The 24,778-nt window shown below is 42.8% G+C and overlaps 1 protein-coding gene across 4 annotated transcripts in view; it reads right to left on the bottom strand.

Moving 5' to 3' along the window:
* Nucleotides 1-24,778, bottom strand: part of ERC2 (ELKS/RAB6-interacting/CAST family member 2) — an 881,888-nt gene that overhangs the window by 600,725 nt on the left and 256,385 nt on the right. For all 4 annotated transcript variants that reach the window (XR_006390837.1, XR_006390839.1, XR_006390838.1 and 1 more), the window contains one exon: nt 401-538. Coding sequence is in view for 1 of the 4 variants with exons in the window: in XM_044300746.1 (XP_044156681.1) it covers nt 401-538 (138 nt within the window). In the remaining 3 variants the exon portion in view is untranslated. The remainder of the gene's footprint in view (nt 1-400; nt 539-24,778) is intronic.

The following is a 24,778-nucleotide window of genomic DNA, read 5'->3' as shown; positions in this document are numbered from 1 at the left end:
TCATTTTATTAGGAAGCTCAGGTGATAACTGGAGTTTCTCATTGTAGTTACTTCTAAATTGTGATTGCAGTAACTGGTCTTGCTACACATTCAGGTGGCTGCCCTCTAACAGGTCTTGATGTCACAGCTAAATACTCTGGATCCCCCCTTCAACATTAGCTTAGCCACCATCTATAACAGAAGTGCTGAGTTGCTTGTTACCCAGCCCTCAGCATTCTACTGGGGGAAGATGACCACTAGTTCCTTAAAGGTGATGTGGGCAGTACAGAACACAACACTGGGCGGGAAGAGTTGGAAAAACCAATCAGAGCATGTTCGTATCGGATCCCCAATTCTTCTAGTGCAGGTCTGTGATCTTGCTTCAACACAAATATATTTCCAAATTCAAGAACCTGATTACCTTCTCAGAGAGGGCCTCCTCCAAGGTTGCAAGTGCAGTGTCCGTATTACTGGAATCCGTCTGCAGGGATTTGACTCGATCTTTCAGGTTCCCAAGTTGCTTGTCTTTGTCTCTAAGCTGCTCTTGAAGATTTTCTATCTATTATTCAATTATAAAAAAAAAAATCATAAACGAACAGGTCAGTGAATCAAATTCAATCACTAATACAGCACATCCAGAAAGCCTTCAGACCTTTTCACTTTTTTCAAATTTTTTTATGTTGTGGCCTTGTGCTAAAATAAAAAAAAATATTAAAGTTTTTCCCAGTCATTCTGCACTCAATCCCCCATAAGGAGAAAGTGAAAACAGAATTTTTGCAAATTTCTTTTAAAAAACACCTAAAATTCTGCAAAGTTCTGTCCTGTGACACTAGACATTTAGCTCTGGGGTCTCCCATTTCTCTTGAGCATCTTTGAGATGTATCTACACCTTTATGAGTCCACCTGTTTCCCTAGGTAGCATAGCTTGCACGCACTGCAATGGGAGCTACATAAAACAGCACAACACCGGCCCGATGCACTGTTTCCCGGCCACCTGGTAGTCAGGTCTTAGTCTCAACTCGACTTAGTAATGGTGAGATGTGAGACAACTCCTTTAAATACTGGTCCTACAGCTTTGGCCTGTAAAACTCATACCACAACAACAATCAAACCACTAAACCATTCAAAGAACATTTTTCCCTTCAAATACACAATAGGTGTATACACTTTCTGTGTACTAGCATATACAAGAGCTCAAACATAGGAACGTATACACTCAGGAAGCATATACACTGGTAACCACAGGGCAAATGATGCATTACACAGATGGGCACTCTCTAATAACAAGGTATTCAAAATATGTTTTTACAACTAGACAACCCATTCAAGGCGACATGCACACGAACGTATGCATTTTGCAGTCTGCAAACCATGGATCCACAAAATAGGGATACCGGCCGTGTGCATGCCACATTTACCTATTAGAACTGCCTATTCTTGTCTGCAAAAAGCATAGGAATAGGACATTTCTCTAATTTGCAGAATGGCCGCAGACAACACACAGATGACATCCGTGCACTGTCTGCATTATTTGCGGCCCCTTAGAAATGAATGGGTCCACATATGGTACGCAAAAAATGTGGATCCGATGTGGACGCAAAATACGATTGTGTGCATGAGGCCTAACAATTGTAACAAATTTCTGCCAAAAAAGGGTGCATTCACACGACCATATAAATGGATCCGCATATTTGCGGAACGGGTGCGGACCCATTCATTTCAATGGGGCCACAAAAGATGCGGACAGCACACCGTGTGCTCTCCGCATCCGTTGTTCCATTCTGTGGCCCCGCAAAAAAAGATAGAGCATGTCCTATTCTTGTCCGCAACCGCAGGACAAGCTTAGGCATTCTCTATATAGCGCTGGCCATGTACGGTCCGCAAATTGCGGAACGCACACAGCCTGTATCCGTGTTTTGCGTGTCTACAGTTCGCGGACCGCAAAACACTTACGGTCGTGTGAATGCACCCTTAAAGGGAGTCTAACGGCAATTTAGAACCTGCTAACAGCACTAGATAGAGGCTTGGGAGAGCAGTACAAGCATACATTTATGGAGTTTTTTTAATCAGGAATAGTGAGAACATGAAGTTTTATTCTGCCAGGTTCTGCTGCTGCAGTCATCCAAAGGCAGAGCTTTACTGTAGAGTGCTCTCTATATTGAGCTGCTTCAGGTTTCCCTCTTCCTGAGTGACAACTGTAGCATCCAACCAGAAGACTACTACAGCTGCCACTGACAGAGGGGAGAGGCTGTGCGGCAGCATAATGCAGCCAGCACTTCACAGTGAAGCTCCACCTTCAGTGCAGCTGCAGAAGCAGAATCTGGCAGAATAAAACTTCATATGCACACTACTCCTGATAATAAAAGCTCTACAAAGGTATGTTTGTCCTGCTCTCCCCAGCCCCTACCTAGCGCTGTCAGCATGATCTAAACTGCTTATCAAATAAAAAAGAAGAAAACCCGGTACTTCTGAACTGTTATGTTATAGTGATGTCTTTAACAAAAGGGAAGGAGAGTCAGTAGATACCGTATGGGAATAAAACAAGGTATTACCATCTAACCAGACATGAATTAGGTTACTGTGCAACAGGAACATACACATGATATCCATAATACCCAAAGGGGGATGTGATTGAGATCAATGCAGGCTGCCAACCCTACTGCTGCATGCACGGCACGATGAAATCAAAGTCATCTTGAGTCTTGTCTTTCAGGGCCCTGGAACAAAAGCCCAGACTGAGAGTTCAGAACCTTACGAGCAATGTGTTTCATTACTGAAATAGAATTATACCTGCTTTATTTAAAAGTATTACAAAGCTTTACAATGTAGGAAGCACGCCAACTCTTCCTCCTTAATATAACTGAATGTTTGTGCTCCAAAGAAATGCTACACTGCAAAGGTCAGGAAAGAAAGGGGGAAAATAGCAAGCGCAGGAAAAGACAATGGGATTCTGCAGCTAAGGCCTCATGCACACAACCGTATGTATTTTGTAACCCACAAACCAAGACTATGCAACATACAGAAATTAATAGGTCTGTGTCCGAACTTCAAAACTTGTGGATCGGACACAGCCCAAAAAGATGTTTGAGTGCATGAAGCCGAAGTACTATAAATTAGTACATACAATGAAAGAAACCTCCCTATTTGGGCTAATATTAGATTAGATTATAAGACACCAAAAATCCTGAGAAAAATGTCTTCCAATTGAAGCAGCCTGGTGGAAATTGGAAATGACCGTTTATCCATGTTGCTTAGCTCTTAGATGACAAAAGGGCTTTAGAATCTCAGTATGGATATTGACCCCATGGTGCATGAGGGGCTCCGATATGTTCCTGACTGGGAGATATTGGCAAAGTTCTCAGCTTTTAACATCGGCCTGAGGAATTAGCTAGTATTGTCAGTTGCAGTATCATTTTGGTGCATTTTTTGCAGTGATTTTAGTACTTTACAGACATTAGCATCAACCTGTCCCGAATGGAGCTCTCAATCTAAGGTCCCTATCAGCATGTTTTTGGAGTGTGGGAGGAAACCGGAGTAACCCGGAGGAAACATGAGGAGAACATACAAACTGCATGCAATATGTTGTTCATTGGTTGGATTTGAACCTAGGATCCCAGCGCTACAAGACACGAGTGATAACCACTGAGCCACAGTGCTGCCCAATCAACAGTTACTTTGTACCTATGACACTGGCTGACTTGTTACATGTGCGCTTGGCAGCTGAAGGCATCTGTGTTGGTCCCATGTTCCTATGTGCCAGCATTGCTGAGAAAAATTATGCTTTAATATATGCAAATGATGATGTAACGCATTTATCGGAGATGATGACATTCTTGATTTTATGTACAATAAAATATTTTACAAACTAATATATGCAAATGAGCCTCTAGGAGCAACAGGGGCGTCACCATTACACCTAGAGACTCAGCTCTCTCTGCAACTGCCGCGTCCTCTGCACTTTAATTAACAAGGCCAGGCATAATGATTTTCACTCCTGGTCCTGTCAATTAAAGTGCACAGGGCGCGGCAGTTGCAGAGAGAGCAGAGCCTGTAGGTGTAACGACAATGCCCCTGTTGCTCCTAGAGTCTCATTTGCATATAAAAAAACATAATTTTTCTCAGTAATGCGGACACATATGAACATGGGACCAACACAGATGCCTTCAGCTGCCAAGTGCACATGTAACAGGCCAGCCAGTGTCATAGGTACAAATCTGCTGACAGAGACAGAATTTCACCATATTTCATATTAAAAGGGTTTTCAAAGACTTTACAACTGATGACCTATCCTCAGGGGCTGAGCTGTGACTAAGCCATGTGACCGTTGAATGTGTGGTCACAGGCCTAGGAAAAGCTGAGAGAGGGCCGTGGCGCAAACAACTGAACGGCAGGGTCCCGGGTTTTGGACCCCCACCAATCTGATACTCACCTAAAGAATTATTAGGAACACCTGTTCTATTTCTCATGAATGCGATTATCTAGTCAACCAATCACATGGCAGTTGCTTCAATGCATGTAGGGTTGTGGTCCTGGTCAAGACATCTCCTGAACTCCAAACTGAATGTCAGAATGGGAAAGAAAGGTCGGCTACAACAGCAGAAGACCCCACCGGGTACCACTCATCTCCACTACAAATAGGAAAAAGAGGCTACAATTTGCAAAAGTTTACCAAAATTGGACTGTTGAAGACTGGAAAAATGTTGCCTGGTCTGATGAGTCTCGATTTCTGTGAGACATTCAAATGGTAGAGTCCGAATTTGGCGTAAACAGAATGAGAACATGTATCCATCATGCCTTGTTACCACTGTGCAGGCTGGTGGTGGTGGTGTAATGGTGTGGGGGATGTTTTCTGGGCACACTTTAGGCCCCTTAGTGCCAATTGGCCATCGTTTAAATGCCACGGGCTACCTGAGCATTGTTTCTGACCATGTCCATCCCTTCATGACCACCATGTACCCATCCTCTGATGGCTACTTCCAGCAGGATAATGCACCATGTCACAAAGCTCGAATCATTTCAAATTGGTTTCTTGAACATGACAATGAGTTCACTGTACTAAAATGGCCCCACAGTCACCAGATCTCAACCCAATAGAGCATCTTTGGGATGTGGTGGAACGGGAGCTTTGTGCCCTGGATGTGCATCCCTCAAATCTCCATCAACTGCGAGATGCTATCCTATCAATATGGGCCAACATTTCTAAAGAATGCTATCGGCACCTTGTTGAATCAATGCCACGTAGAATTAAGGCAGTTCTGAAGGCAAAAGGGGGTCCAACACCGTATTAGTATGGTGTTCCTAATAATTCTTTAGGCGAGTGTATACTGAGGATAGGTCATCAGTATTAAAGTCGCGGAAAACCCCTTTAAACATTTTACTATGTCCAGTATCTCTATATATCTTTATAAATTGTGTAAAAAAAAAAGGGTCAATTTACACAAGTAATCTCAGTAATAATACTGGAATGTGAAGACCATGACTTCCCATGATCAAACCACTTTGGGCAGCGACAGCAATGAACCTAACAAACCCAATTACCTAATAATTAACACATAAAAGAGGGAAAAAATCTGACCCTGTGCCCAGACCATTATTTAACTTAATGGCAAATAAAATATCGAAAGGTTCTCATGGAAAAAAAAACCAATGTTTCCATAGTTACTCATTGTGTTCTATACTCTGTACAAGAATGGAAAAAAAGTGTCTGATTTCTATTGGACTTGGTAATATTTAATATGTTGAAATATGTAAAGTGGCGAGTGACAACTACCATACGGGTTCTGCGGCAATTATTTTATTCATAAAGGGCTCCAGCATTTTGTCAGGGCTTATTCCTTATATTACAATGATACATTTTCAACGCTTGTTTAATACACAGACGCCACTCCCGTCCTCTTGTGTGAAGGGATCAGCCAAGTATCCTGTGCTCGCTTAACTGTAAAGAGCATTCTCTTCTAATCGACACCTCCTTTACAAAGAAGTACTTAGCGGACACAATACATCAGGATTACCATTATCCCATCAGAGTCCACCTTTCACAAATGACACTGGGATAATCCAGGGAGAGGATGACTTGCTTTCCGAACAAGCTACCTGGCTCCTGCTGGTTGTGGCAATGTCTATATTAATATGACTAATGCCAGCCATGCCTACTAAGGGCAAAAACTGCAAATTATCATGCAAATGGCTGAAAGCTATTGAGGAGATATTGAGTCAATTAGATTGTAAATTGTCGCTGGGATAAATGGTGTTTAAATTGCGCACAGTTTGCACAGATGTCATTTTGTATTCTGCACGTTTTATTATGCTGTATCACTGCATATACGCTGTGGTGATGTTCTCAATTCTGACACTAGGTGGCACTGTTACATATAGAATGACTTGTAACAGGGAGCAGGAGTGAATGTGGCTGAGTCCTCGCGCAGTGGGGTGCAATTGGGCACACCCTAAGGACTCATGCACACAAACGTATTTTCTTTCTATGTCCGTTCAGTTATTATTTTTTTGCGGACTGTATGTGGAATCATTCATTTCAATGGGTTTGCAAAAAACAAACCAAAAAAAAAACGCAAGTTACTCCGTGTGCATTCCGTTTCCTTATGTTCATTCCGCAAAGAAATATAACTTGTCCTACTATTGTCCGCATTACGGACAAGGATAGGACTGTTCTATTAGGGGCCAGCTGTTCTGTTCTGCAAAATACGGAATGCACACGGATGTCATCCGTATTTTTGCGGATCCGTATTTTTGCAGGTTGCGTGCATGAGCCCTTACAGGGGGTAGCAGTTCGTATCTCCTGACAGAATGCAGCAATAGTTGCTGACCCAGTGGACAGCGTGTGGTGTGGTGTGGAGGGTGCTTCGGAGAGGCAGCCCAGTTGTCAGTAGTGCCAACTGCATGGGATGGCATGAAAAGAGCAAAGCCTCATGCAACGAAAAAGTGGGCCAAGCCTGGGGAGAAATCACACCAACTTCGACTGTGGGAGAGTCAGCAGCACACAGGTACAGAAAGATCAGGCCCAACCTGGTCTGGGGGGCTCTAGAGAGGGAAAGCCATGGTAGAGAGTTACAGAAAGTATCAAGGTAGTAGAGCGCTATTGCCTTCATGTGGCCTGATATTGCCGCTACTGTTTATATAGCACCAAAATGCTTGTTGAATGGTTCTTAAAAGGGACACATTTATCAGAACATTTTTTATCACATATTAACAACCTACAGTATATGTGATTGTGCTTTGTATTTTTTTAAGTTGATGCTTTTCTGGATATCAATTGTTTAAGTCACTCCATTCCATGACTCTTTTGTAGACATTTAATATCTAAAATAGGGTGGACAATGACATGAACTGGAGTATCTGTTAATGGAATTTTAGCATTTATTATTCTCATTATTTATTACTAAAGCACCATTTATACCAGGGCACTGTAGATATGAAAAGGGCATACCGTGAATATATAATACAAAAACAAGTACAATAACTGAGCTACAAACTGGTAGAGAAGGAGAGAGGACACTGCCTGTGAGGACTTACAGTCTGAAAGGGATGGGCAGAAGATGACAGTAGGTGAGTGTAAAGCTGCTCATATGGCAGTATAGTGGGGGCAGGGTACTGCAGGTTGTAGTCTTGTCTGAAGAGATGGGTTTTCAGGTTTCTTTTGAAGGTTTCCATGGTAGGTGAGAGTCTGATGCGTTGGGGTAGGGAGCTCCAGAGTATGGAGGATGCATGGGAGAAACCTTGGAGGTGGCTGTGTGAAGAGCAGATATGAGGAGAGTAGAGAAGGATGTCTTGCAAGTAGGGTTGAGTAAATTGAAGTCCACAAAGTGGACGTTAGAAATAAAAAAAATCATACCTACCTCCTCCGTTTGCGCCGGCCACCGTTATTTGGATTGAAGATCTCTCGTGGAATCCTGTACGAGGTGACATATGACGTCACCATGCCGGCCGACGTCATCAAGTGCTGTGCAGGATTTTGCGCTAGATCTTCAACCAAGTTGGGGGTGGCCAGCTTTTTGCAATGAAACGGAGGAGGGAGGTAATAATTTTTTTTATTTTACACTGTGTTATTACTGTCAGATGCAGCTATGAACGCGGCATCTGAGGGGTACAATGAAGGGGGCGGCGCAATCGCCGCTCCCCGTCATTGCACCTACTACTTACAAAGAAATGTGCTTTGTGACTAAGTAATTCATCACAAAGCAATTTTTTTTCTAAAATTCAGCGAAGCAGCCGAATTGAATTTTTCAATACTTTGCTCATCTGTGCTTGTGAGGATTGGAGATTCCGTATGGGAAAGTACTGGGAGATCAGGTCACAGATGTGTGGAGGGGACGTGTTGTAGATGGCCTTCATGTTATAGTTAGTGTTTTGTACTGGATTCTCTGGGCAATGGGGAGCCAGTGACGGGATTGGCAGAGGGCAGAACTAAATGATTTAAAAAGACAAAGGTAATAGCAGCTCACTGTACCTTTAACAAAGGAGTGGTGCTACAAAGCCCCGTTGATCCACCCAATCCAACACAATTATATATAGAGAAAGGTAAAGATTGGGCTGAGCACTCAAATACTGGAATACTGCATATATAAAGGTAATAAATTAATCATATTTATTCTCTGCAAGGCATACAAAATAAAAGCGATATAAAACTGACATATATAACAAATACCAACATATACGTCCTAAAATACACTCTGCATTAAATGGAAACACCAGGAAGTCGGTGGGATTCCAGAGGGATATCTTTCAATCTGCAATTCTTCAAAGAAGACAGTGGATAAAGGCAAATATACAGTTGCTCATCCGTAAATATAGCAGGTCCTGACCAAACGCGTAACGGGGGTTTCCACTATACCCCTTCCTTAGACCACCGTCTTCTTTGAAGAATTGCAGATTGAAAGCTATCCCTCTGGCTGTACTACACACCTTAAGATTTCTGCGAACATCTGAACGTATTACTCACCACAAACTTGGTCAATTGAGGACCATATGAACGGGCCCGTTCACAAATAACACTTACAGCAATAGAAGCCGTCCGGAAAGGTAAAAGGCGTTTTAGGCAGCGCGGTACAGTGGGACGCCACAAATACACCGCGAATCCTTCTGCCATATCGCCTTATTTTATGACTGTTTTACAGTTTATTATATGACCGCTTCACATGTTACTAACCTGTCCTGGAACAGTGCGGGTATTTTCCTGCAGGTGGACAAACACACCTGTCGATTCATTAATTAATTAATGACACTGGCAAACTGAACTTGAGGTGTATACACACTCACCATTATAACCGGAGGTGGATACATACCGAACCTTGCTGATTCTACTACTTTACGTATTTTAACCCCTTCATGTGAGAGGATCAACTGATACAATATTGCAATATATCGGCACTTTTTTTTAAATCCATTTAATGCAGAGTTATTTTAGGACGTATATGTCCGTATTTGTTATATGTCAGTTTTATATTGCTTTTATTGTGTATGCCTTGCAGAGAATACATATTATTAATTTATTACCTTACATATTGCAGTATTCCAGTAATTAAGTGCTCAGCCCAATCTTTAACTTTCTTTAAAAATAATTTAAAAAGCAGCATGAAATCATGAATCAATCTTAACTTAGTACATGCGACACTAGTAAAGCTTATATCACACCTGAAGTTTTGGAAGTAATTTTCCGGAGGGAAGCGTCCCTTCCAGGCAATCGCCTGCTCGTCAGCAGAAGAGACCGCGGCTATTACATGCAGTGATCTCCTCCTCAGGATGGGGAGAAGTGATCGCTATGTTATTGCTCGTCCCCATAATCAATCACTGTTTACCGGCAGCAGATTTTGATTACACAGCACAATCTGCCGCCGACAGATAATAATAAACCTGCTAAAAGATTCCAATTTCCCGATGAAGAAGTTTGCTTATTCCTAGGGTAATCGGCAGCAGTATTACACTGCCAGATCATCGCTAACAAGCATTCCTGTGAACACTCGTTAGCGATGATCTTCAGTATTATCTGCAGGTGTAATATAAGCGTTAGTTTCTGTTATTTGAGAACAAGAAAACGACAGCATACAGTGCGATTCTTGCCATTAAAAAATTATGCAAACCGAGACAGAAACCCAACGGAGCCCACTGGGTTTGGAACTGTTGTACGACAGCTCTGTCCCAATGTCTTGGCTTCCATTATTAAGAGCAGTCACGAGGTGAGTGTGAACAGAGCCTCGGTGCAGGTTGAATTTACACACCATGACAAAGGAACAGTGTTAAAGCTTTGGCACGGCAAAAGGCTGGTCAACAAATGTGTCATCTGCTGTACAAGTTGGCATAGCGCAATTAAGCCTTTGCTTGTTCTGCATGAGCTTTTCCTACTTATATCGCTTTTGCCAACTCAGAAAAGTGCTAATCTTGACACTATTCTGGCGTCTGTCTCAGGAATGTTCCTTAAGAATTTGGGGGATTAAAGGAGATCGCACCTGCAGACAGACACTGTAATTCGACAGAAACCTAAGTTCTCAAAAGGAAAATTGCCTCCATTATCTGTCCTTAAGCTAAAAACTCAAGAATCTGGAAATTGCTGCATCAGAACCGGCGCATTACTGAGAGGAAAAAGGAAGAGGAGAAACTCTTTAAAAGACACAGTGAAAACAAATCTGCGGAGATGCCTTCAGAGACAACAGCTAACCCCTGTGAAAGGTTAAATCCATCTAGGTTTATTGCTTGAATAGCTTTGAAGAATTACACTTCTTCGCAGATGTTTATATTAAGTTCTCCCAGGACTAGAAATCCCGACTGCTAGACATCACTTCACATACGCGAGGCTCCCTCTGCTGCCAAGCAATGAGAAGCTCTTGCACAACCACAAACCACCCACAATTTGTCAGAGCCGAATACAATATAATAAGGGAATGAACAACCACATCAGCACTGCCGCTCACAATGAGTGACAAGTCTCTGGTAGAAGGAACATTTCCAGGACAGTGATACGGCCAAGCCTAGTAATAAATACAGCAGTTCTATTACCAACTACTCCTTATTACGTTATCTGCTCTAAAGTTTGGCGCAGATTTTTCAGTTTTAATGTGTCCAAACTGCACATTTTTTTAAAATGATGTCTGAAGTGTTCATGGTCTTTCATTAGCCAAACATATGCCAAAAGAGTGTCCCACTGGCAAGGGTTTGGTGGGCACACATTGGTATTCAAAACAGGATTCAACGAAATGTTTTGATCTTCCAACTTGCTTCATATGGCGCGTTACATCGTTTTTTTTTTTTACAAAGAGAGTCAATGGCACATACTGTATATGCACCTGTAGGCTTAAAGTTACATATTGAGTGAAGAACAGGTTGGGGGGCACTCAAATATCCATTCCTTTATGGACCATTAGAAGACCATTTTGTTCAACATATGAGGAGGATTTATTATTACAAAATATAGTTCAAAATGTGGAGCAAATTTATTATTAAAAAATAAATAAAATAGTAGGCAGGTACAATATAAATAAATGGTGGTTTAAACAACCAGGATCTGATTGTATCACCAATACATACACCATAAAACTAAGACATAAAACATACAACGTACAACATGGAAAATAATAAAAATAAGCTGTATAAAAATGCGCAATTCCAAATGCGGTGGGTACCAATCATAAAATATGATCAGAGAGGGGCCTGTCCGATCTGAAGTATTAGTCCTTTAGGTTTCATCCAGAAAAAAGGTAGCGCCTGTTAGCCAAACCTAACTTACTTCGCATATGCAGATATTATTAGGTAAGACACTTGAATGCGTTGGATAGATTCCTATTTATCACAGACAATTCAATCCGATACGGGAGAAAACCAGAATAAGAGATTGCCAACAAGGTATCTCTTATGCATCATGCGATTGTATGCTGTTTGTGCCTTATGACCAAGTTGTATTATCATAAGAACAAGTATTTGGTACTTTACCACTCCTGAAGGCAATCTCTAGCGTTTGGTAGCTGGATTCCGAATTCGTATGTCCCACGTGTGTCTGACGTCAGACGTGATGTCGGTAGTGAAGGATTATTGGATCCTTACAAGTAGGTTAACTTGAATTATAAGAGTCGGCTTATTGACGCTTATCTGGTCTTTACAGGAGTAATAGGATCAATGGTTTTCAAGAAGGCAGATATAAAGATGGTTTGTCCGGCTTGCAAATGTCACTGTTGGGGTCACCAAACGCGTTTCGGAGCCTCAACGCTCCTTCATCAAGTTACATATGCCTGGGGTGTTACTCACCTCATCCAGTTCCTTGAGCAGCTGTGGCTCGTGGCGATGGCTCCATCTAGTTGGTAGCCAAATGCCCCTAAGGCGTGGAAAATTTCATCATGCCTGGCCCTGTCAATCAAAGTGGAAAGGGCATGGCAGTTACAGTGGAAACAGAGCCTCTAGGTGTAACGGCGACGCCCCCGTTGCTCCTAGAGGCTCATTTGCTTATATCAAAACATTTTTCTCAGCCATGCTGGCACATATAAACATGCAACCAACACAGATGGTTTTAGCTGGCTGCCATTTCATTTACAACTCTTGGCGTTGTTCCTGTGTTACAAGTTCTTCACTATAGCACATCCAACACCAACTATTCTGGGGACTGTGAACTGCAATCCATTCAGAAAAGACCACACCCCATTGAGGGTGTTAAAGGAGCTGTCTCTTCGGGACAATCCTAGCATATAGTAACAGAATAAGCTATAAATGTCCCATAGGTGAGGGCCCCACCTCTGGGACCCACTCTTATGAGTATGAATGGTATGAATAGGCAGCATGTTGCGCATGCGCAGTGTCCTCTCTCTTCACTGTTATGGGACTTCCAATAATAGTCATGCTTGGCTATTTTCAAAGTTCCACAGCAGTGAATGGAGAGGACAATGCATACGCACCGCAAAAATACCTGAGCTGGTGCTTGCTTACTTTTGGAAGTTCGATAGCAGTGCATGGAGAAAGCCGCGCATGCACAGCATGCTTTCCATTCATAGCGGGCCTTGTTCTTAAGATCCATAGATTTTCATTCACAGCCACTTCAAGTTATGGAAATGGTTATAGTAAATTCAAAGAAGTGTGACACACCCTAGTTATTCATGTTTTTCATTAATTTTTGGGCCACCTAACAAGCATATGAGAAATGATGGTAAACAGGGATATCATTACCATCCATGGAGTAGGCAAGACGACAACCACATGAAATGAAGAGACACAAGAACAAAACAAGACGATCTTACGTCAGGATTCCAGGAAGCGGGAAGCGCATTTTTGGGCCAATGATTTTATTTACTGCTAGACTATTACATTTATGATGGATAAAAGCAGCATGCACTAGAGCCAGCCTAATGTGACATATTGTTAGCTGTCCTGTTTTTTTTGTGTGTTTGGCTTTCCTGGATTAACATATGGCCAACGCATGTACAAGTTTTATATCAGAATTAAACTTAAAACCTGATATTCTCCAAATGTTACTTAACGCAAAGCTCAGTTCCTGACAGGACGTAATATAATACTGATAATAAAGAGACAATGCACTTATTCATTTGATACATTAGTTACTTTAGAAACAGACACGAAAGTCCAAACATAGACCAAATAATGCGTCTTGAATTGCGAAGCCCAGTAAAGGTCACCATGAAATCACTGCAGCAGAGGAAGGCGTATGCCCTGCAGCTACATTAAATACAAATGTGGACTTTATGTAGGAAACAGCACAGGAGGAGCTGAGGCTAAGAAGTACAGGGCCGTTCCATGAAAGAAAAATCTGCTTTCTTGAATAAACCAGGGATGCACGGAATCTGTGGTGGGGAAAGTCATCCTTTTTGGGTGCACATGGTAGATTTACTAAGCAAAATGTGCAAGAATGCTGTTGCCATTTGCACCAAAAAAGTGGCGTAAATGGCTTACAAGAATGTATGTGTTTTCAACTATATGTGTTTTAGAAATTGTCTAGAGAGATGGTTTATGAGTGTAACAGGCAGCGAGTGCGGACCCACTGTGCAAACCAACTAGTCTGAATTGGGGTTTGTCCTGAGAGCATTATAAGGTGGTTCCTGGTTTTCACCCTTGAACTCCTATACAGGGACCTGGTCTTTGCTGCAGGGGAGCCACCAGGCCACTACTTCTTAGAATAGTCCTGGTGTGTTTGGCTGCTCACCCACTGGAAAGCACCATGGGGTCAGGCAATACTCAAAGTCAGTAAACAGGCAGAGGTCAGGGCAAGCAGAATACGTACAAATCCAATTGTGGGGTACTTTATTGTTATCTGACCTATGGGCAACGACCATCTTTGTTGCGGCAGTATCATGTTTATATGTTTAAATTTTCACTCTTCACTCTCACTGTTAGGGTGTTATAGGGAAAGTAGGGAAGGCACAAGGACAGGGAACCCCCACCATCAGGGGTGGTCCCTGGGCAAAGGCTAGTAGAGGACTGTTAGGGAAAGACTTCCCGTATATAAGGATATTAGCCGACGACCTTCCATCCCAATTATTTGTGTATTGTATGTACGTCACAAATGTGGTGGATGCTATATGCGTAGTAATAAGTAGCCGGCCTGAGGTCTGCACTTCTGCATGGTATCAGCCACCAATATGGGGCAGATATTTTAAAGATAAATAATAAAAAGTATATTTTAAAAGGGTCCTAGTTTGAATTAGAGAGAATATAATAAATGAGAGGACCTACTACTGTCTCAAAACATTAGAAAAAATGTGTTAATAATGCTTCCTGGTTTTCACCCTTGAACTCCTATACAGTGACCTGGTCTTTGCTGCAGGGGAGCCACCAGGCCACTACTTCTTAGAATAGTCCTGGTGTGTTTGGCTGCTCACTCACTGGAAAGCACCATGGGGTCAGGCAATACTCATAGTCAGTAAACAGGCAGAGGTCAGGGCAGGCAGAATACGTACAAATCCAGAAATCAGTCCAGAGGTCAGAGCAGGCAGCTTGGGGTCAGTACGGTGAAGAGGCTCGGATTATTTCAGGTGGCAGAGTGTAAGAATTCAGGAAACAGGCATAAGTCTGTACACAGACAGACAAACAAATTAAAGCTCTTTTGCAGGACCTAGCAACCAAGTGAAGCCAAACGTAATCTAAAAGACTGGTGGAAGAAACTGCAAGGGGTGGAAGAAACTGCCCATCACATGGAGGTGATGAGCTCATTAGTTAAACAGCTGAGCATAGAGCAAAAAGGTGAATTAACTCTTGCAGTGCTGTGGGGTGGCGTTCAATGAATAGACACTAATACACACACACAGAAAGAGACCAAGCAGCCAGACTGCAGCATGGGACACGGGAGTCTGGTGGCTGACCCTGGGCAGATGCTAGATGAGCGATGTGGAGCTTGTGACTGCCCCGGATAGCAGCATGACGTTCAGCACAAAGTGTTGCTATGAAAGTGAGAAGTCTTGTGTCTTTTTTGGCTCAAAATACTGTTGTACTGTTATCCTACTGTTGTAGAGTATGGTCACACATAGCTGGTCAGCCGTAATACTGGTGTACAACCGTCACTACAAAAACACTCAGAATAGGCATGATTTTTGCAGCGGCATTGCTGCCAGCATGGCAGGGGTTCTTCAATGCTTTCAACCTTTTACATTGCAAAGGTTGAAAGCTGTAGGGTAAAACCCTCTGCATAAATTGACATGCTGCAGATTGAACAACGCAAGTCACAATATTCTGTGAGTTATCTCCATAGGGTGTGAATGACATTTCCCATAAAAATAGATCCTAAAAAATGATACAGAGTCACTACCAAATGGGGTTGTCTTCTGCTGAACATTATGGGTCCATTAGTGTGTGAGGAGGATCACCAGGTGGGCCAGTGAAACCCTGCATACTGTGTCTGTTTTTAAGCAGAGGCTAACCATACTATAGATATAATCCTGATGCAGAGGTTTGGTCTCCTGTGTGTCATAATAATGATGAAGTCTTTTTTTATTGTAAAATTCTGAAAGAATTCCCCCAACACCGATCCCACCTTCATAAACATGTACATGACAGTATTTCACATGCACTGCGGGATGCATGAATAATTCTCATGTTTGCCGATAAGGCTCTGTTCTTTTGCAGGCTCCATTAAAAATGCTGTTATATCGGCGCTATTCTTCCCACACCATGACGTAAACCCAACAGATCCAATGGGTCTAAGGAAACCCTTGGTACCCTGTAAGGATCCAACATTTTGTCATTTTTATTTTTCTGTTCTTATGATGGAGCAGAAATATAGAGCCTTAGTTTTAAAGTTTAAGACATCCATGACCCATTAAAACATATGAGGTCATTGACAAAGAGTGTATCATTTGAGCCACATATGTAGCAAACGACAAACCCATAACGGCCGGTCTCTAGAGAGAGATACAAGGAGTAAACCTCATATCTAGCCACGGGGCCCATATTTTCTCATATGTGGACATAGGGGCACATTTATTAAAACCGGCGTTTCAGACTCCAATCTTAATAAGCCCCTAAACTGGCGGTGAATCCTCCGGAGTTATGAAGAGGCGCCGGCCTCTCCATAACTTCCGCGGATCCCCGCAAGTTCTAAATGTTAGACAGATTCCGAGCTCTCTTACATTTAGACCATTTTCTACCCCTAAAACAGACCTGGCATTAGTGGGGAGAAGTTGCAGATTGCGGCACAACTAACCTTTACGCTGCAGGGACCGGACCAGGACAGCAGTGGGGGATACATTAGTTGAGTAATGATAATTTTTTACCCATATTACCTCTTTTATACATATATAAGAACTTGCCTTGGAAAATCCCTTTAAGGACATTTCACAACTGTGACATATTCTCAGACCATACATAGAAAAATGCCCAGAAGACATTTCAAGAAATAATTTGGAGTCCATTAATTAAAAGTGTTATTAATGGAGGACTTAGGCTACTTTCACACAAGCGTTTTTGCTGGATCCGGCAGGGTTCAGAAAAAACGCTTCCGTTACTGATAATAAAACCATCTGCATTCATTATGAACGGATACGGTTGTATTATCTTTAACATAGCCAAGACGGATCCGTCATGAACTCCACTGAAGGTCAATGGAGGACGGATCCGTTTTCTATTGTGGCCCACTGTGTTCGAGAAAACGTCTTGCTCCGCATCCCAGGACGTAAAGCAAACTACAACATGTTGCGGTTTGCTCTCCGGTCTGGGAACGAAACGGAACAAAATGCATTTTGGAGCACTACGTTCTGTTCAGTTCAGTTTTGTCCCCATTGACAATGAATGGGGACAAAACTGAAGTGTTTTTATCCGGTATTAAGCCCCTATGATGGATCTCAATACCGGAAAACTAAAACACTAGTGTGAAAGTAGCCTTAGCTTTACCACTGCTAACTGCAGTTTCCATTTTAATTTCAAACCAAAGGCAGTAATGTGTAGCAGAAAGCTTTCTAACCACAGTCTCTGCTGCCTCTATTACTGCCTGTATTCTGCCTCCATAGGTTCACTTCTCCTGATATTCTGACTCCACCTCTGTGCTTCTGCTGAGACTCATTCAAGCTCCTACTCTACTCCCTAGGATGCTCCTTCCCGTCAGTCTCTCCTCTCTCTTTCACTATCACTGTAATGGAAATGTTCTTTTACTTAGGTTGGTTGTAAATGGTCTACTCATCATTGATCAGTCTTCTGTTATTACTGCTCCTGTGCAGATGTCAGATTACTCCTGTTTGGTCCTTTCTGCGGTAACTATTATCTAACGGGACTTGGCTTCTTTTGGCATTGAGACTAAAGTGGATGTTCCTGTGGCTATTCTTTGGTCCCAGCATTGGTGGGACCATTTCCCATCTGTTGTTATTCTTATCGCAGCATTATTATGTCTTAATTAGAGCACTGTTCAACTGTTAGGACTATTTCATGCTTGATGAAAATCTTACACTAGCAAATGTATGTATATGGTGCTATTATTTATGATACTATTACTCAATCACTTTACTTTTGTTAGGACTAATGCATATAAATGTTGGGTCTCCTCCAAGTGCTGGACTGGAACCATTTAGAAGTTTTATCCGAATGCATTCCAAAAAAGCACACTGATAGAGCACAGGGACCGATGTGACTGATGACAATCTGTAGAGTGTTAAGCTATTTATTTATTGCCAATGTAGATGTAAGGCTCCACCAATGTAGATGTGTAACACACCAGAGTTGTGTTACTACACGCCTCTACCCCGATACTATCTTCTAAGAGCCTTTATACTGTCATCAGATACAAACCGGATTCCCAAAAAGTTGGGACACTATACAAATCGTGAATAAATACTGAATGCAATGATGTGGAGGTGCCAACTTCTAATATTTTATTCAGAATAGAACATAAATCACGGAACAAAAGTTTAAACTAAGAAAATGCACCATTTTAAGGGAAAAATATGTTGAATCAGAATTTCATGGTGTCAACAAATCCCCAAAAAGTTGGGACAAGGCCATTTTCACCACTGTGTGGCATCTCCCCTTCTTCCTACAACACTCAACAGACATCTGGGGACCGAGGAGACCAGTTTCTCAAGTTTAGAAATAGGAATGCTCTCCCATTCTTGTCTAATACAGGCCTCTAACTGTTCAATCGTCTTGGGCCTTCTTTGTTGCACCTTCCTCTTTATGATGCGCCAAATGTTCTCTATAGGTGAAAGATCTGGACTGCAGACTGGCCATTTCAGTACCCGGATCCTTCTCCTACGCAGCCATGATGTCGTGATTGATGCAGAATGTGGTCTGGCATTATCTTGTTGAAAAATGCAGGGTCTTCCCTGAAAGAGATGACGTCTGGATGGGAGCATATGTTGTTCTAGAACCTGAATATATTTTTCTGCATTGATGGTGCCTTTCCAGACATGCAAGCTGCCCATGCCACACGCACTCATGCAACCCCATACCATCAGAGATGCAGGCTTCTGAACTGAGCGTTGATAACAACTTGGGTTGTCCTTGTCCTCTTTGGTCCGGATGACATTGCATCCCAGATTTCCAAAAAGAACTTCGAATCGTGACTCGTCTGACCACAGAACAGTCTTCCATTTTGCCACACTCCATTTTAAATGATCCCTGGCCCAGTGAAAACGCCTGAGCTTGTGGATCTTGCTTAGAAATGGCTTCTTCTTTGCACTGTAGAGTTTCAGCTGGCAACGGCGGATGGCACGGTGGATTGTGTTCACTGACAATGGTTTCTGGAAGTATTCCTGAGCCCATTCTGTGATTTCCTTTACAGTAGCATTCCTGTTTGTGGTGCAGTGTCGTTTAAGGGCCCGGAGATCACGGGCATCCAGTATGGTTTTACGGCCTTGACCCTTACGCACAGAGATTGTTCCAGATTCTCTGAATCTTCGGATGATGTTATGCACAGTTGATGATGATAGATGCAAAGTCTTTGCAATTTTTCGCTGGGTAACACCTTTCTGATATTGCTCCACTATCTTTCTGCGCAACATTGTGGGAATTGGTGATCCTCTACCCATCTTGGCTTCTGAGAGACACTGCCACTCTGAGAAGCTCTTTTTATACCCAATCATGTTGCCAATTGACCTAATTAGTGTTAATTGGTCTTCCAGCTCTTTGTTATGCTCAAATTTACTTTTTCCAGCCTCTTATTGCTACTTGTCCCAACCTTTTTGGGATTTGTTGACACCGTGAAAATTTGAATCAACGTATTTTTCCTTTAAAATGATACATTTACTCAGATTAAACGTTTGATCTGTCATCTACGTTCTATTACAAATAAAATATTGACATTTGCCATCTCCACATAATTGCATTCAGTTTTTATTCACAATTTGTTTAGTGTCCCAACTTTTTGGGAATCCGGTTTGTATAATTTACATTATGTCTTCCACAAACGTGCATACAAAGCCATGTTAAATGCAATTGCTCATGTAATTTGCCTGGTTACCAGTAGGTGGCAGCAACCCATTGGCAAGTATGGTTTAGTGTTTAGTGTATTTGAGCTGGAAGGGATTATTCCAGCTTAGCTCCCCCTCTGGTCCCACATCCTGCAGCATAGGTGGAGAAGGAAGTTAGAGTTAGTGTACCAGCAACCCCTGTTGGGGAAGGCTGTGTGATAGTGTCTAGGAGAACCCCTTCAAAGGGAAGGCAGCAAGGACATAGTCTCGGAAGAGACTCAGTCTGAGCACCTTCAGCTCAGCTGGATGAGAAAAGCAGAAAACTACAGACAACCTCCAGAGTTCCAGGAAGAAAGCATCCCCTGAGAATCCATCTGTGAATTAAGTCCAGATATCTAGGAGAAACTCATTCCTCCTCAGCTAGTCTGTCCCCATACAGCAGAAGTTACAGATAAGTGCAGAAGCTAATCCTGCCACAGTTACAGAGCTACCAAGCAGATGTTTTAACCTGCAATCTCCACATTTAAAGCAGAAGTACCCATTCCTGCCAATGATTGCCAAAACCTGCTGGGACCAAGAGACCAAAGCTGTATACTCCTTGGATGAAAGTTATTTCAAGTAAAGAAACGTTTGAACTTCATCTAAAAGGTCTGGACATCATTTATTCTGCCAAGTTCCTCTATTACTCCTACTATCACTACACTCAAATTTATTGCAAGTGAGCCAGAAGTCCGGCCGTACCCAGGTAGGAGACACCGTGACACAACTAACATCAAACTATAGAGACATTATTGGCCATTACACCACTCTGGCATTCCTAATCTGGGACGTGCGTTATAACACCTTGGAAGGGCCCTGGGATAGTACCCTGTGCACGCTGCAAATGGAATCACGACAAATAAAGGATATATTATACACCTGAACCGGCTACTGCACTAAAAGTGGTGTCAGCTAACCTGTTCCTGGTCACTGCATTAAAGTGGTGTCACGAACAGGATCGAATGGTGTGTCTAACACTACAACAAGGCCTAAGAACTGTGTCAAAATCCCGAAAATTTACTTTATTGCGGTGCCAAAAAAGTGCTAAACAGTGTGCGCCAGCACTCCAAGGGTTAATTCGCCATATTTCTGTAATTGCGCAGCTTCTTCATGACCCTCAGAAGCGGGAAAACACAGGAATGCCCTCTCAGGAGAGTGAAAATGCTGACTACGGCTCCCTAGAAGCGGGAAACCTAAATCCTGCCCACCAAGAACTTTGCAATGGGAGCCAAGGGAGTGAAGACTCCTCCTCTCAGGCTCCACCTTCACTTCTTGCATCCAGCATGTCCGAGAAGCAAAGGAAGATGGTGCTCCCCAAGCCAAAGTAGGACCAGATGACTATTGTAGGCGAACCGGTGTATGAAAACTATCCACCAGAGTTCCGGTCCTTAACTGGCTGTATCCCCAGATTACAAGTAACTCTCGTTTATTTCCAGAGGATTCCAACTTTGAAGCACTTCAAGAAAATGGATTCAAGTCATGTTTGAGCATATTATGGTGATATTGATGGCACTGATATTTGCATAATGTTTTTGCACTAATTTTACTTCCGTGTTTACAGGTTAAGCAACATTCAAGCACTTATGCCCATTGTGTGTATTCTTGTTCAGGTGCCATAATGTGAATCTTTGCACTTTTTGTGAAATTGCACTTACTTTTGCACTTAGCCAGATCAGTAGCACCTCTCTTTTTCATCACAAAGAACATGAACAAAATTCATGGCGTCATGAACAAAATTCAAGATATATTATCCACCTGACTCGGCCATTGCACTAAAAGTGGTGTCAGCGAACCCGTTCCTGGTCACTGCAGATGTCACGCTCCTCCAATATAAATGTCGCACTCCTCCAATATAGATGTCACGCTCCTCCAGCATAGGACCATCCTCCTATCATGAACTTTCCACCAGCCATGTTTTATATGACACTGTCATAGGTGTTCATGCAGAAGCCCTGTCATCTTGTGAAACATTCTGTCCTGCTGGGACCAACCTGCTTCTGTCCTTCTTAACCTACATAGGCTAGACTTCTTTCACTCTCTCCTATAGTCTATTCTGTTATTAGTTTGTTGCTGGGAAAGTCCATGAACTTTTATCTTAAAGGGTCATAGAGCTTTTCCAAAAAATGTTTGCTATGTCACAGCAACATATGAAAGGTTCTGAGTGCCACTCCACTGATCACTAGAATGAGGAGAGAGAAATTTCCGAAACTGCTCATCATTTTTAATAAAAAAACAATTTTAAAAATGATTTTTAGTTCAAAATGAGTTCAAATGCAATAATAAATAATGCCACACGTTGCGAGAGAAAAAAAAAAGTGGAAAAGGTGCAGCATTAGGGATTTGAAATCTGCAGCATGTCAATTTATTTACAGCAGATTTTTCTTGCAGATTTTACACTTTGCAATGGAGAGGGTGAAATCTGCTGGCATTTCAAGGGCAAAAGTAATACATGTGGTTTTGAGGCTTTTTTTTGTGCTGTTTTTGCTGCGTTTTCGCTGGATTTTTAAGCACTTCTCAACTCAGCCTAAAGAATATATTCTAAACGTGCAAAACAAAACTACAGAGTGTTTGTTAGAAAAGATCCCTTGTGTGTGCCATTTCTGCTCATTTATGTGAGCGCACTTACAGTGAACAGGTGTGCTTCAATGTATGCAGTCAAAGGTACTGAACCATAACCAGATTCAGCAGCTGAAAGCTCTCTGGGTGAGAGAAGATTGACAGTAAAGAATTTCATCTTCCTACCCAAAATATTTTGCATGTTCTGAACCAATTTGGAAATCTGCTGTAAAACGCTGTAAAAATAAAAGTAAAAAAAAAAAATATTTATATATTTGTGTGAGGCGCTTATGGTAGTACAGTGAAGAACCCTAGGAAATCAGGGAGTAAGCGTAGTCGGTTGTGGTGTGCCGAAACCGAGGATGAGGTAGGCCTGAGAAAGAAGAGGGCAAAAATGAAATAACCAGTTTATTGTAGTCAAATATACATGAATAGCTCAACCCGACATGTTTTGGAAAGTATCTCTTAACTCTTGTGTTGGATTGGGAATGTATCACGAGTAAGCGGATGACTTCCAGCGCCCCAATTCCCGATGACATGAGTAGGGGCGTTGGCACTGGAGGCTGTGGACGCGGCTCCAAAGCGAAAGGAGTGCCCTGAGTAGTTGGCTGCGTTGAGGCCCAGTTGTGTGAGGGATGACCTGACATGGGTCATGAAGGTGGTGGTGGTGAGTACCGAACCATGTAGTGAAGTAGCGGTTGAGAGGGTAGAAACTTGTGACGTTGTCTGTAAGCATCCAGAACCCTGACTGGACACCATCTGTTGTGCGTGGGGTAATATGAAATGTTGACGGGTAAGTGCTGACTACTCTTGGAGTGAGGTAAGGTCAGGACGTAATGATCCATGTGTTTTGCCAAGTGGGAGACAAGAAGACAAGGTGTGGCTTGGGTCGTGGAGGTTGTAGTGAATTCCCCGGGCCTCAGGAACCTTAGAAGGCCAAGTAAATTGCTGTTTTGAGGATGGAGTTGGTATCTGCTTCAGAAGGCTTGGCGTCTAGTAATTCGGATAATGCCTTGAAAATATGATTGTTAATGGGTAGCCTCTGGGCTGGACGTGCGGGTTCCGCTTTCTGAATACCTCTGAGTATGGTTTTGATTTGGTGAGAGGCCACGCAACTGGTGTTATTAGGGTGTAAGATTAGCATGTGGTGTAAAATGCCAGTGAGATAGAGTATGATGGCGTTGTATGACATTTGAGTTTAAGGTGGCAGAAAGAAGCAAACCCCAGAAGAGAAGACATGACAAAAGTGGGCGTGATGTTATGCTCCAGGAGGAATCTGACAACCTAGAAATTAAAAGTCAGAGAAAATGATAACGTGAGAGAGACTCTAATGGCGCAAGCCACGCGTGCGAGTCACCACAAGATAATTGTATTGCAAGCCACAGATGACCGAGCCATGCGAGCGGGTCTGAAGGCAGAAAAGACATGGAACCTGCTGGTTGTGGGACCACGCAGCCGGCCTCGACTGGCGGAGTTATGTGTGTGGAATTTAAATAGGGAAGCGATACGTGAGAGACTCTAATGGCGGAGCCATGCGTGCGAGACTCTAATGGCGGAGCCATATGTGTGAAAATTGACACAGGAGAAGCCATGCGTGAGAGACTCTAATGGCGAAGCCATGCGTGAGAGACTCTAATGGCAGAGCCATGTGTGTAAAATAATACGGAGAAGCCATGCGTGAGAGACTCTAATGGCGGAGCCATGCGTGAGAGACTCTAATGGCGGGGTCATGTGTGTGAAATTAATACGGAGAAGCCATGCGTGAGAGACTCTAATGGCGGAGCCATGCGTGAGAGACTCTAATGGCGGGGTCATGTGTGTGAGATATATGCGGAGAAGCCATGCGTGAGACTCTAATGGCGGAGCCATATGTATAAACATTAATACGTAGAAGCCATGCGTGAGAGACTCTAATGGCGGAGCCATGCGTGAGAGACTCTAATGGTGGAGCCATCTTTGTAAAAATAATACGGAGAAGCCATGCGTGAGAGACACTAATGGCGGAGCCATGCGTGAGAGACTCTAATGGCGGGGTCATGTGTGTGAAATTAGTACGGAGAAGCCATGCGTGAGACTTTAATGGCCGAACCATGCGTGAGAGACTCTAATGGCGGAGCCATATGTGTAAAAATACGGAGAAGCCATGTGTGAGAGACTCTAATGGCAGGGCCGTGCGTGAGAGATTCTACTGGCGAAGTCATATGTGTGACACCAAACGGAGAAGCCATGCGTGAGACTAATGGCGGAGTCATATGTGTAACCAAGCGGCAAAGTGATGCGTGAGAGACTCTAATGGCGGAGTTATGTGTGTAACACTGAAACGGAGAAGCCATGCGTGAGAGATTCTACTGGCAAAGTCATGTGCGCGA

This window comes from Bufo gargarizans, chromosome 7 (assembly GCF_014858855.1).
Source record: "Bufo gargarizans isolate SCDJY-AF-19 chromosome 7, ASM1485885v1, whole genome shotgun sequence".
NCBI classification, from domain to species: domain Eukaryota; kingdom Metazoa; phylum Chordata; class Amphibia; order Anura; family Bufonidae; genus Bufo; species Bufo gargarizans.
The sequence above is the reverse complement of the archived record's forward strand: the minus strand, read 5'-3'. Positions and strand labels throughout refer to the sequence as shown.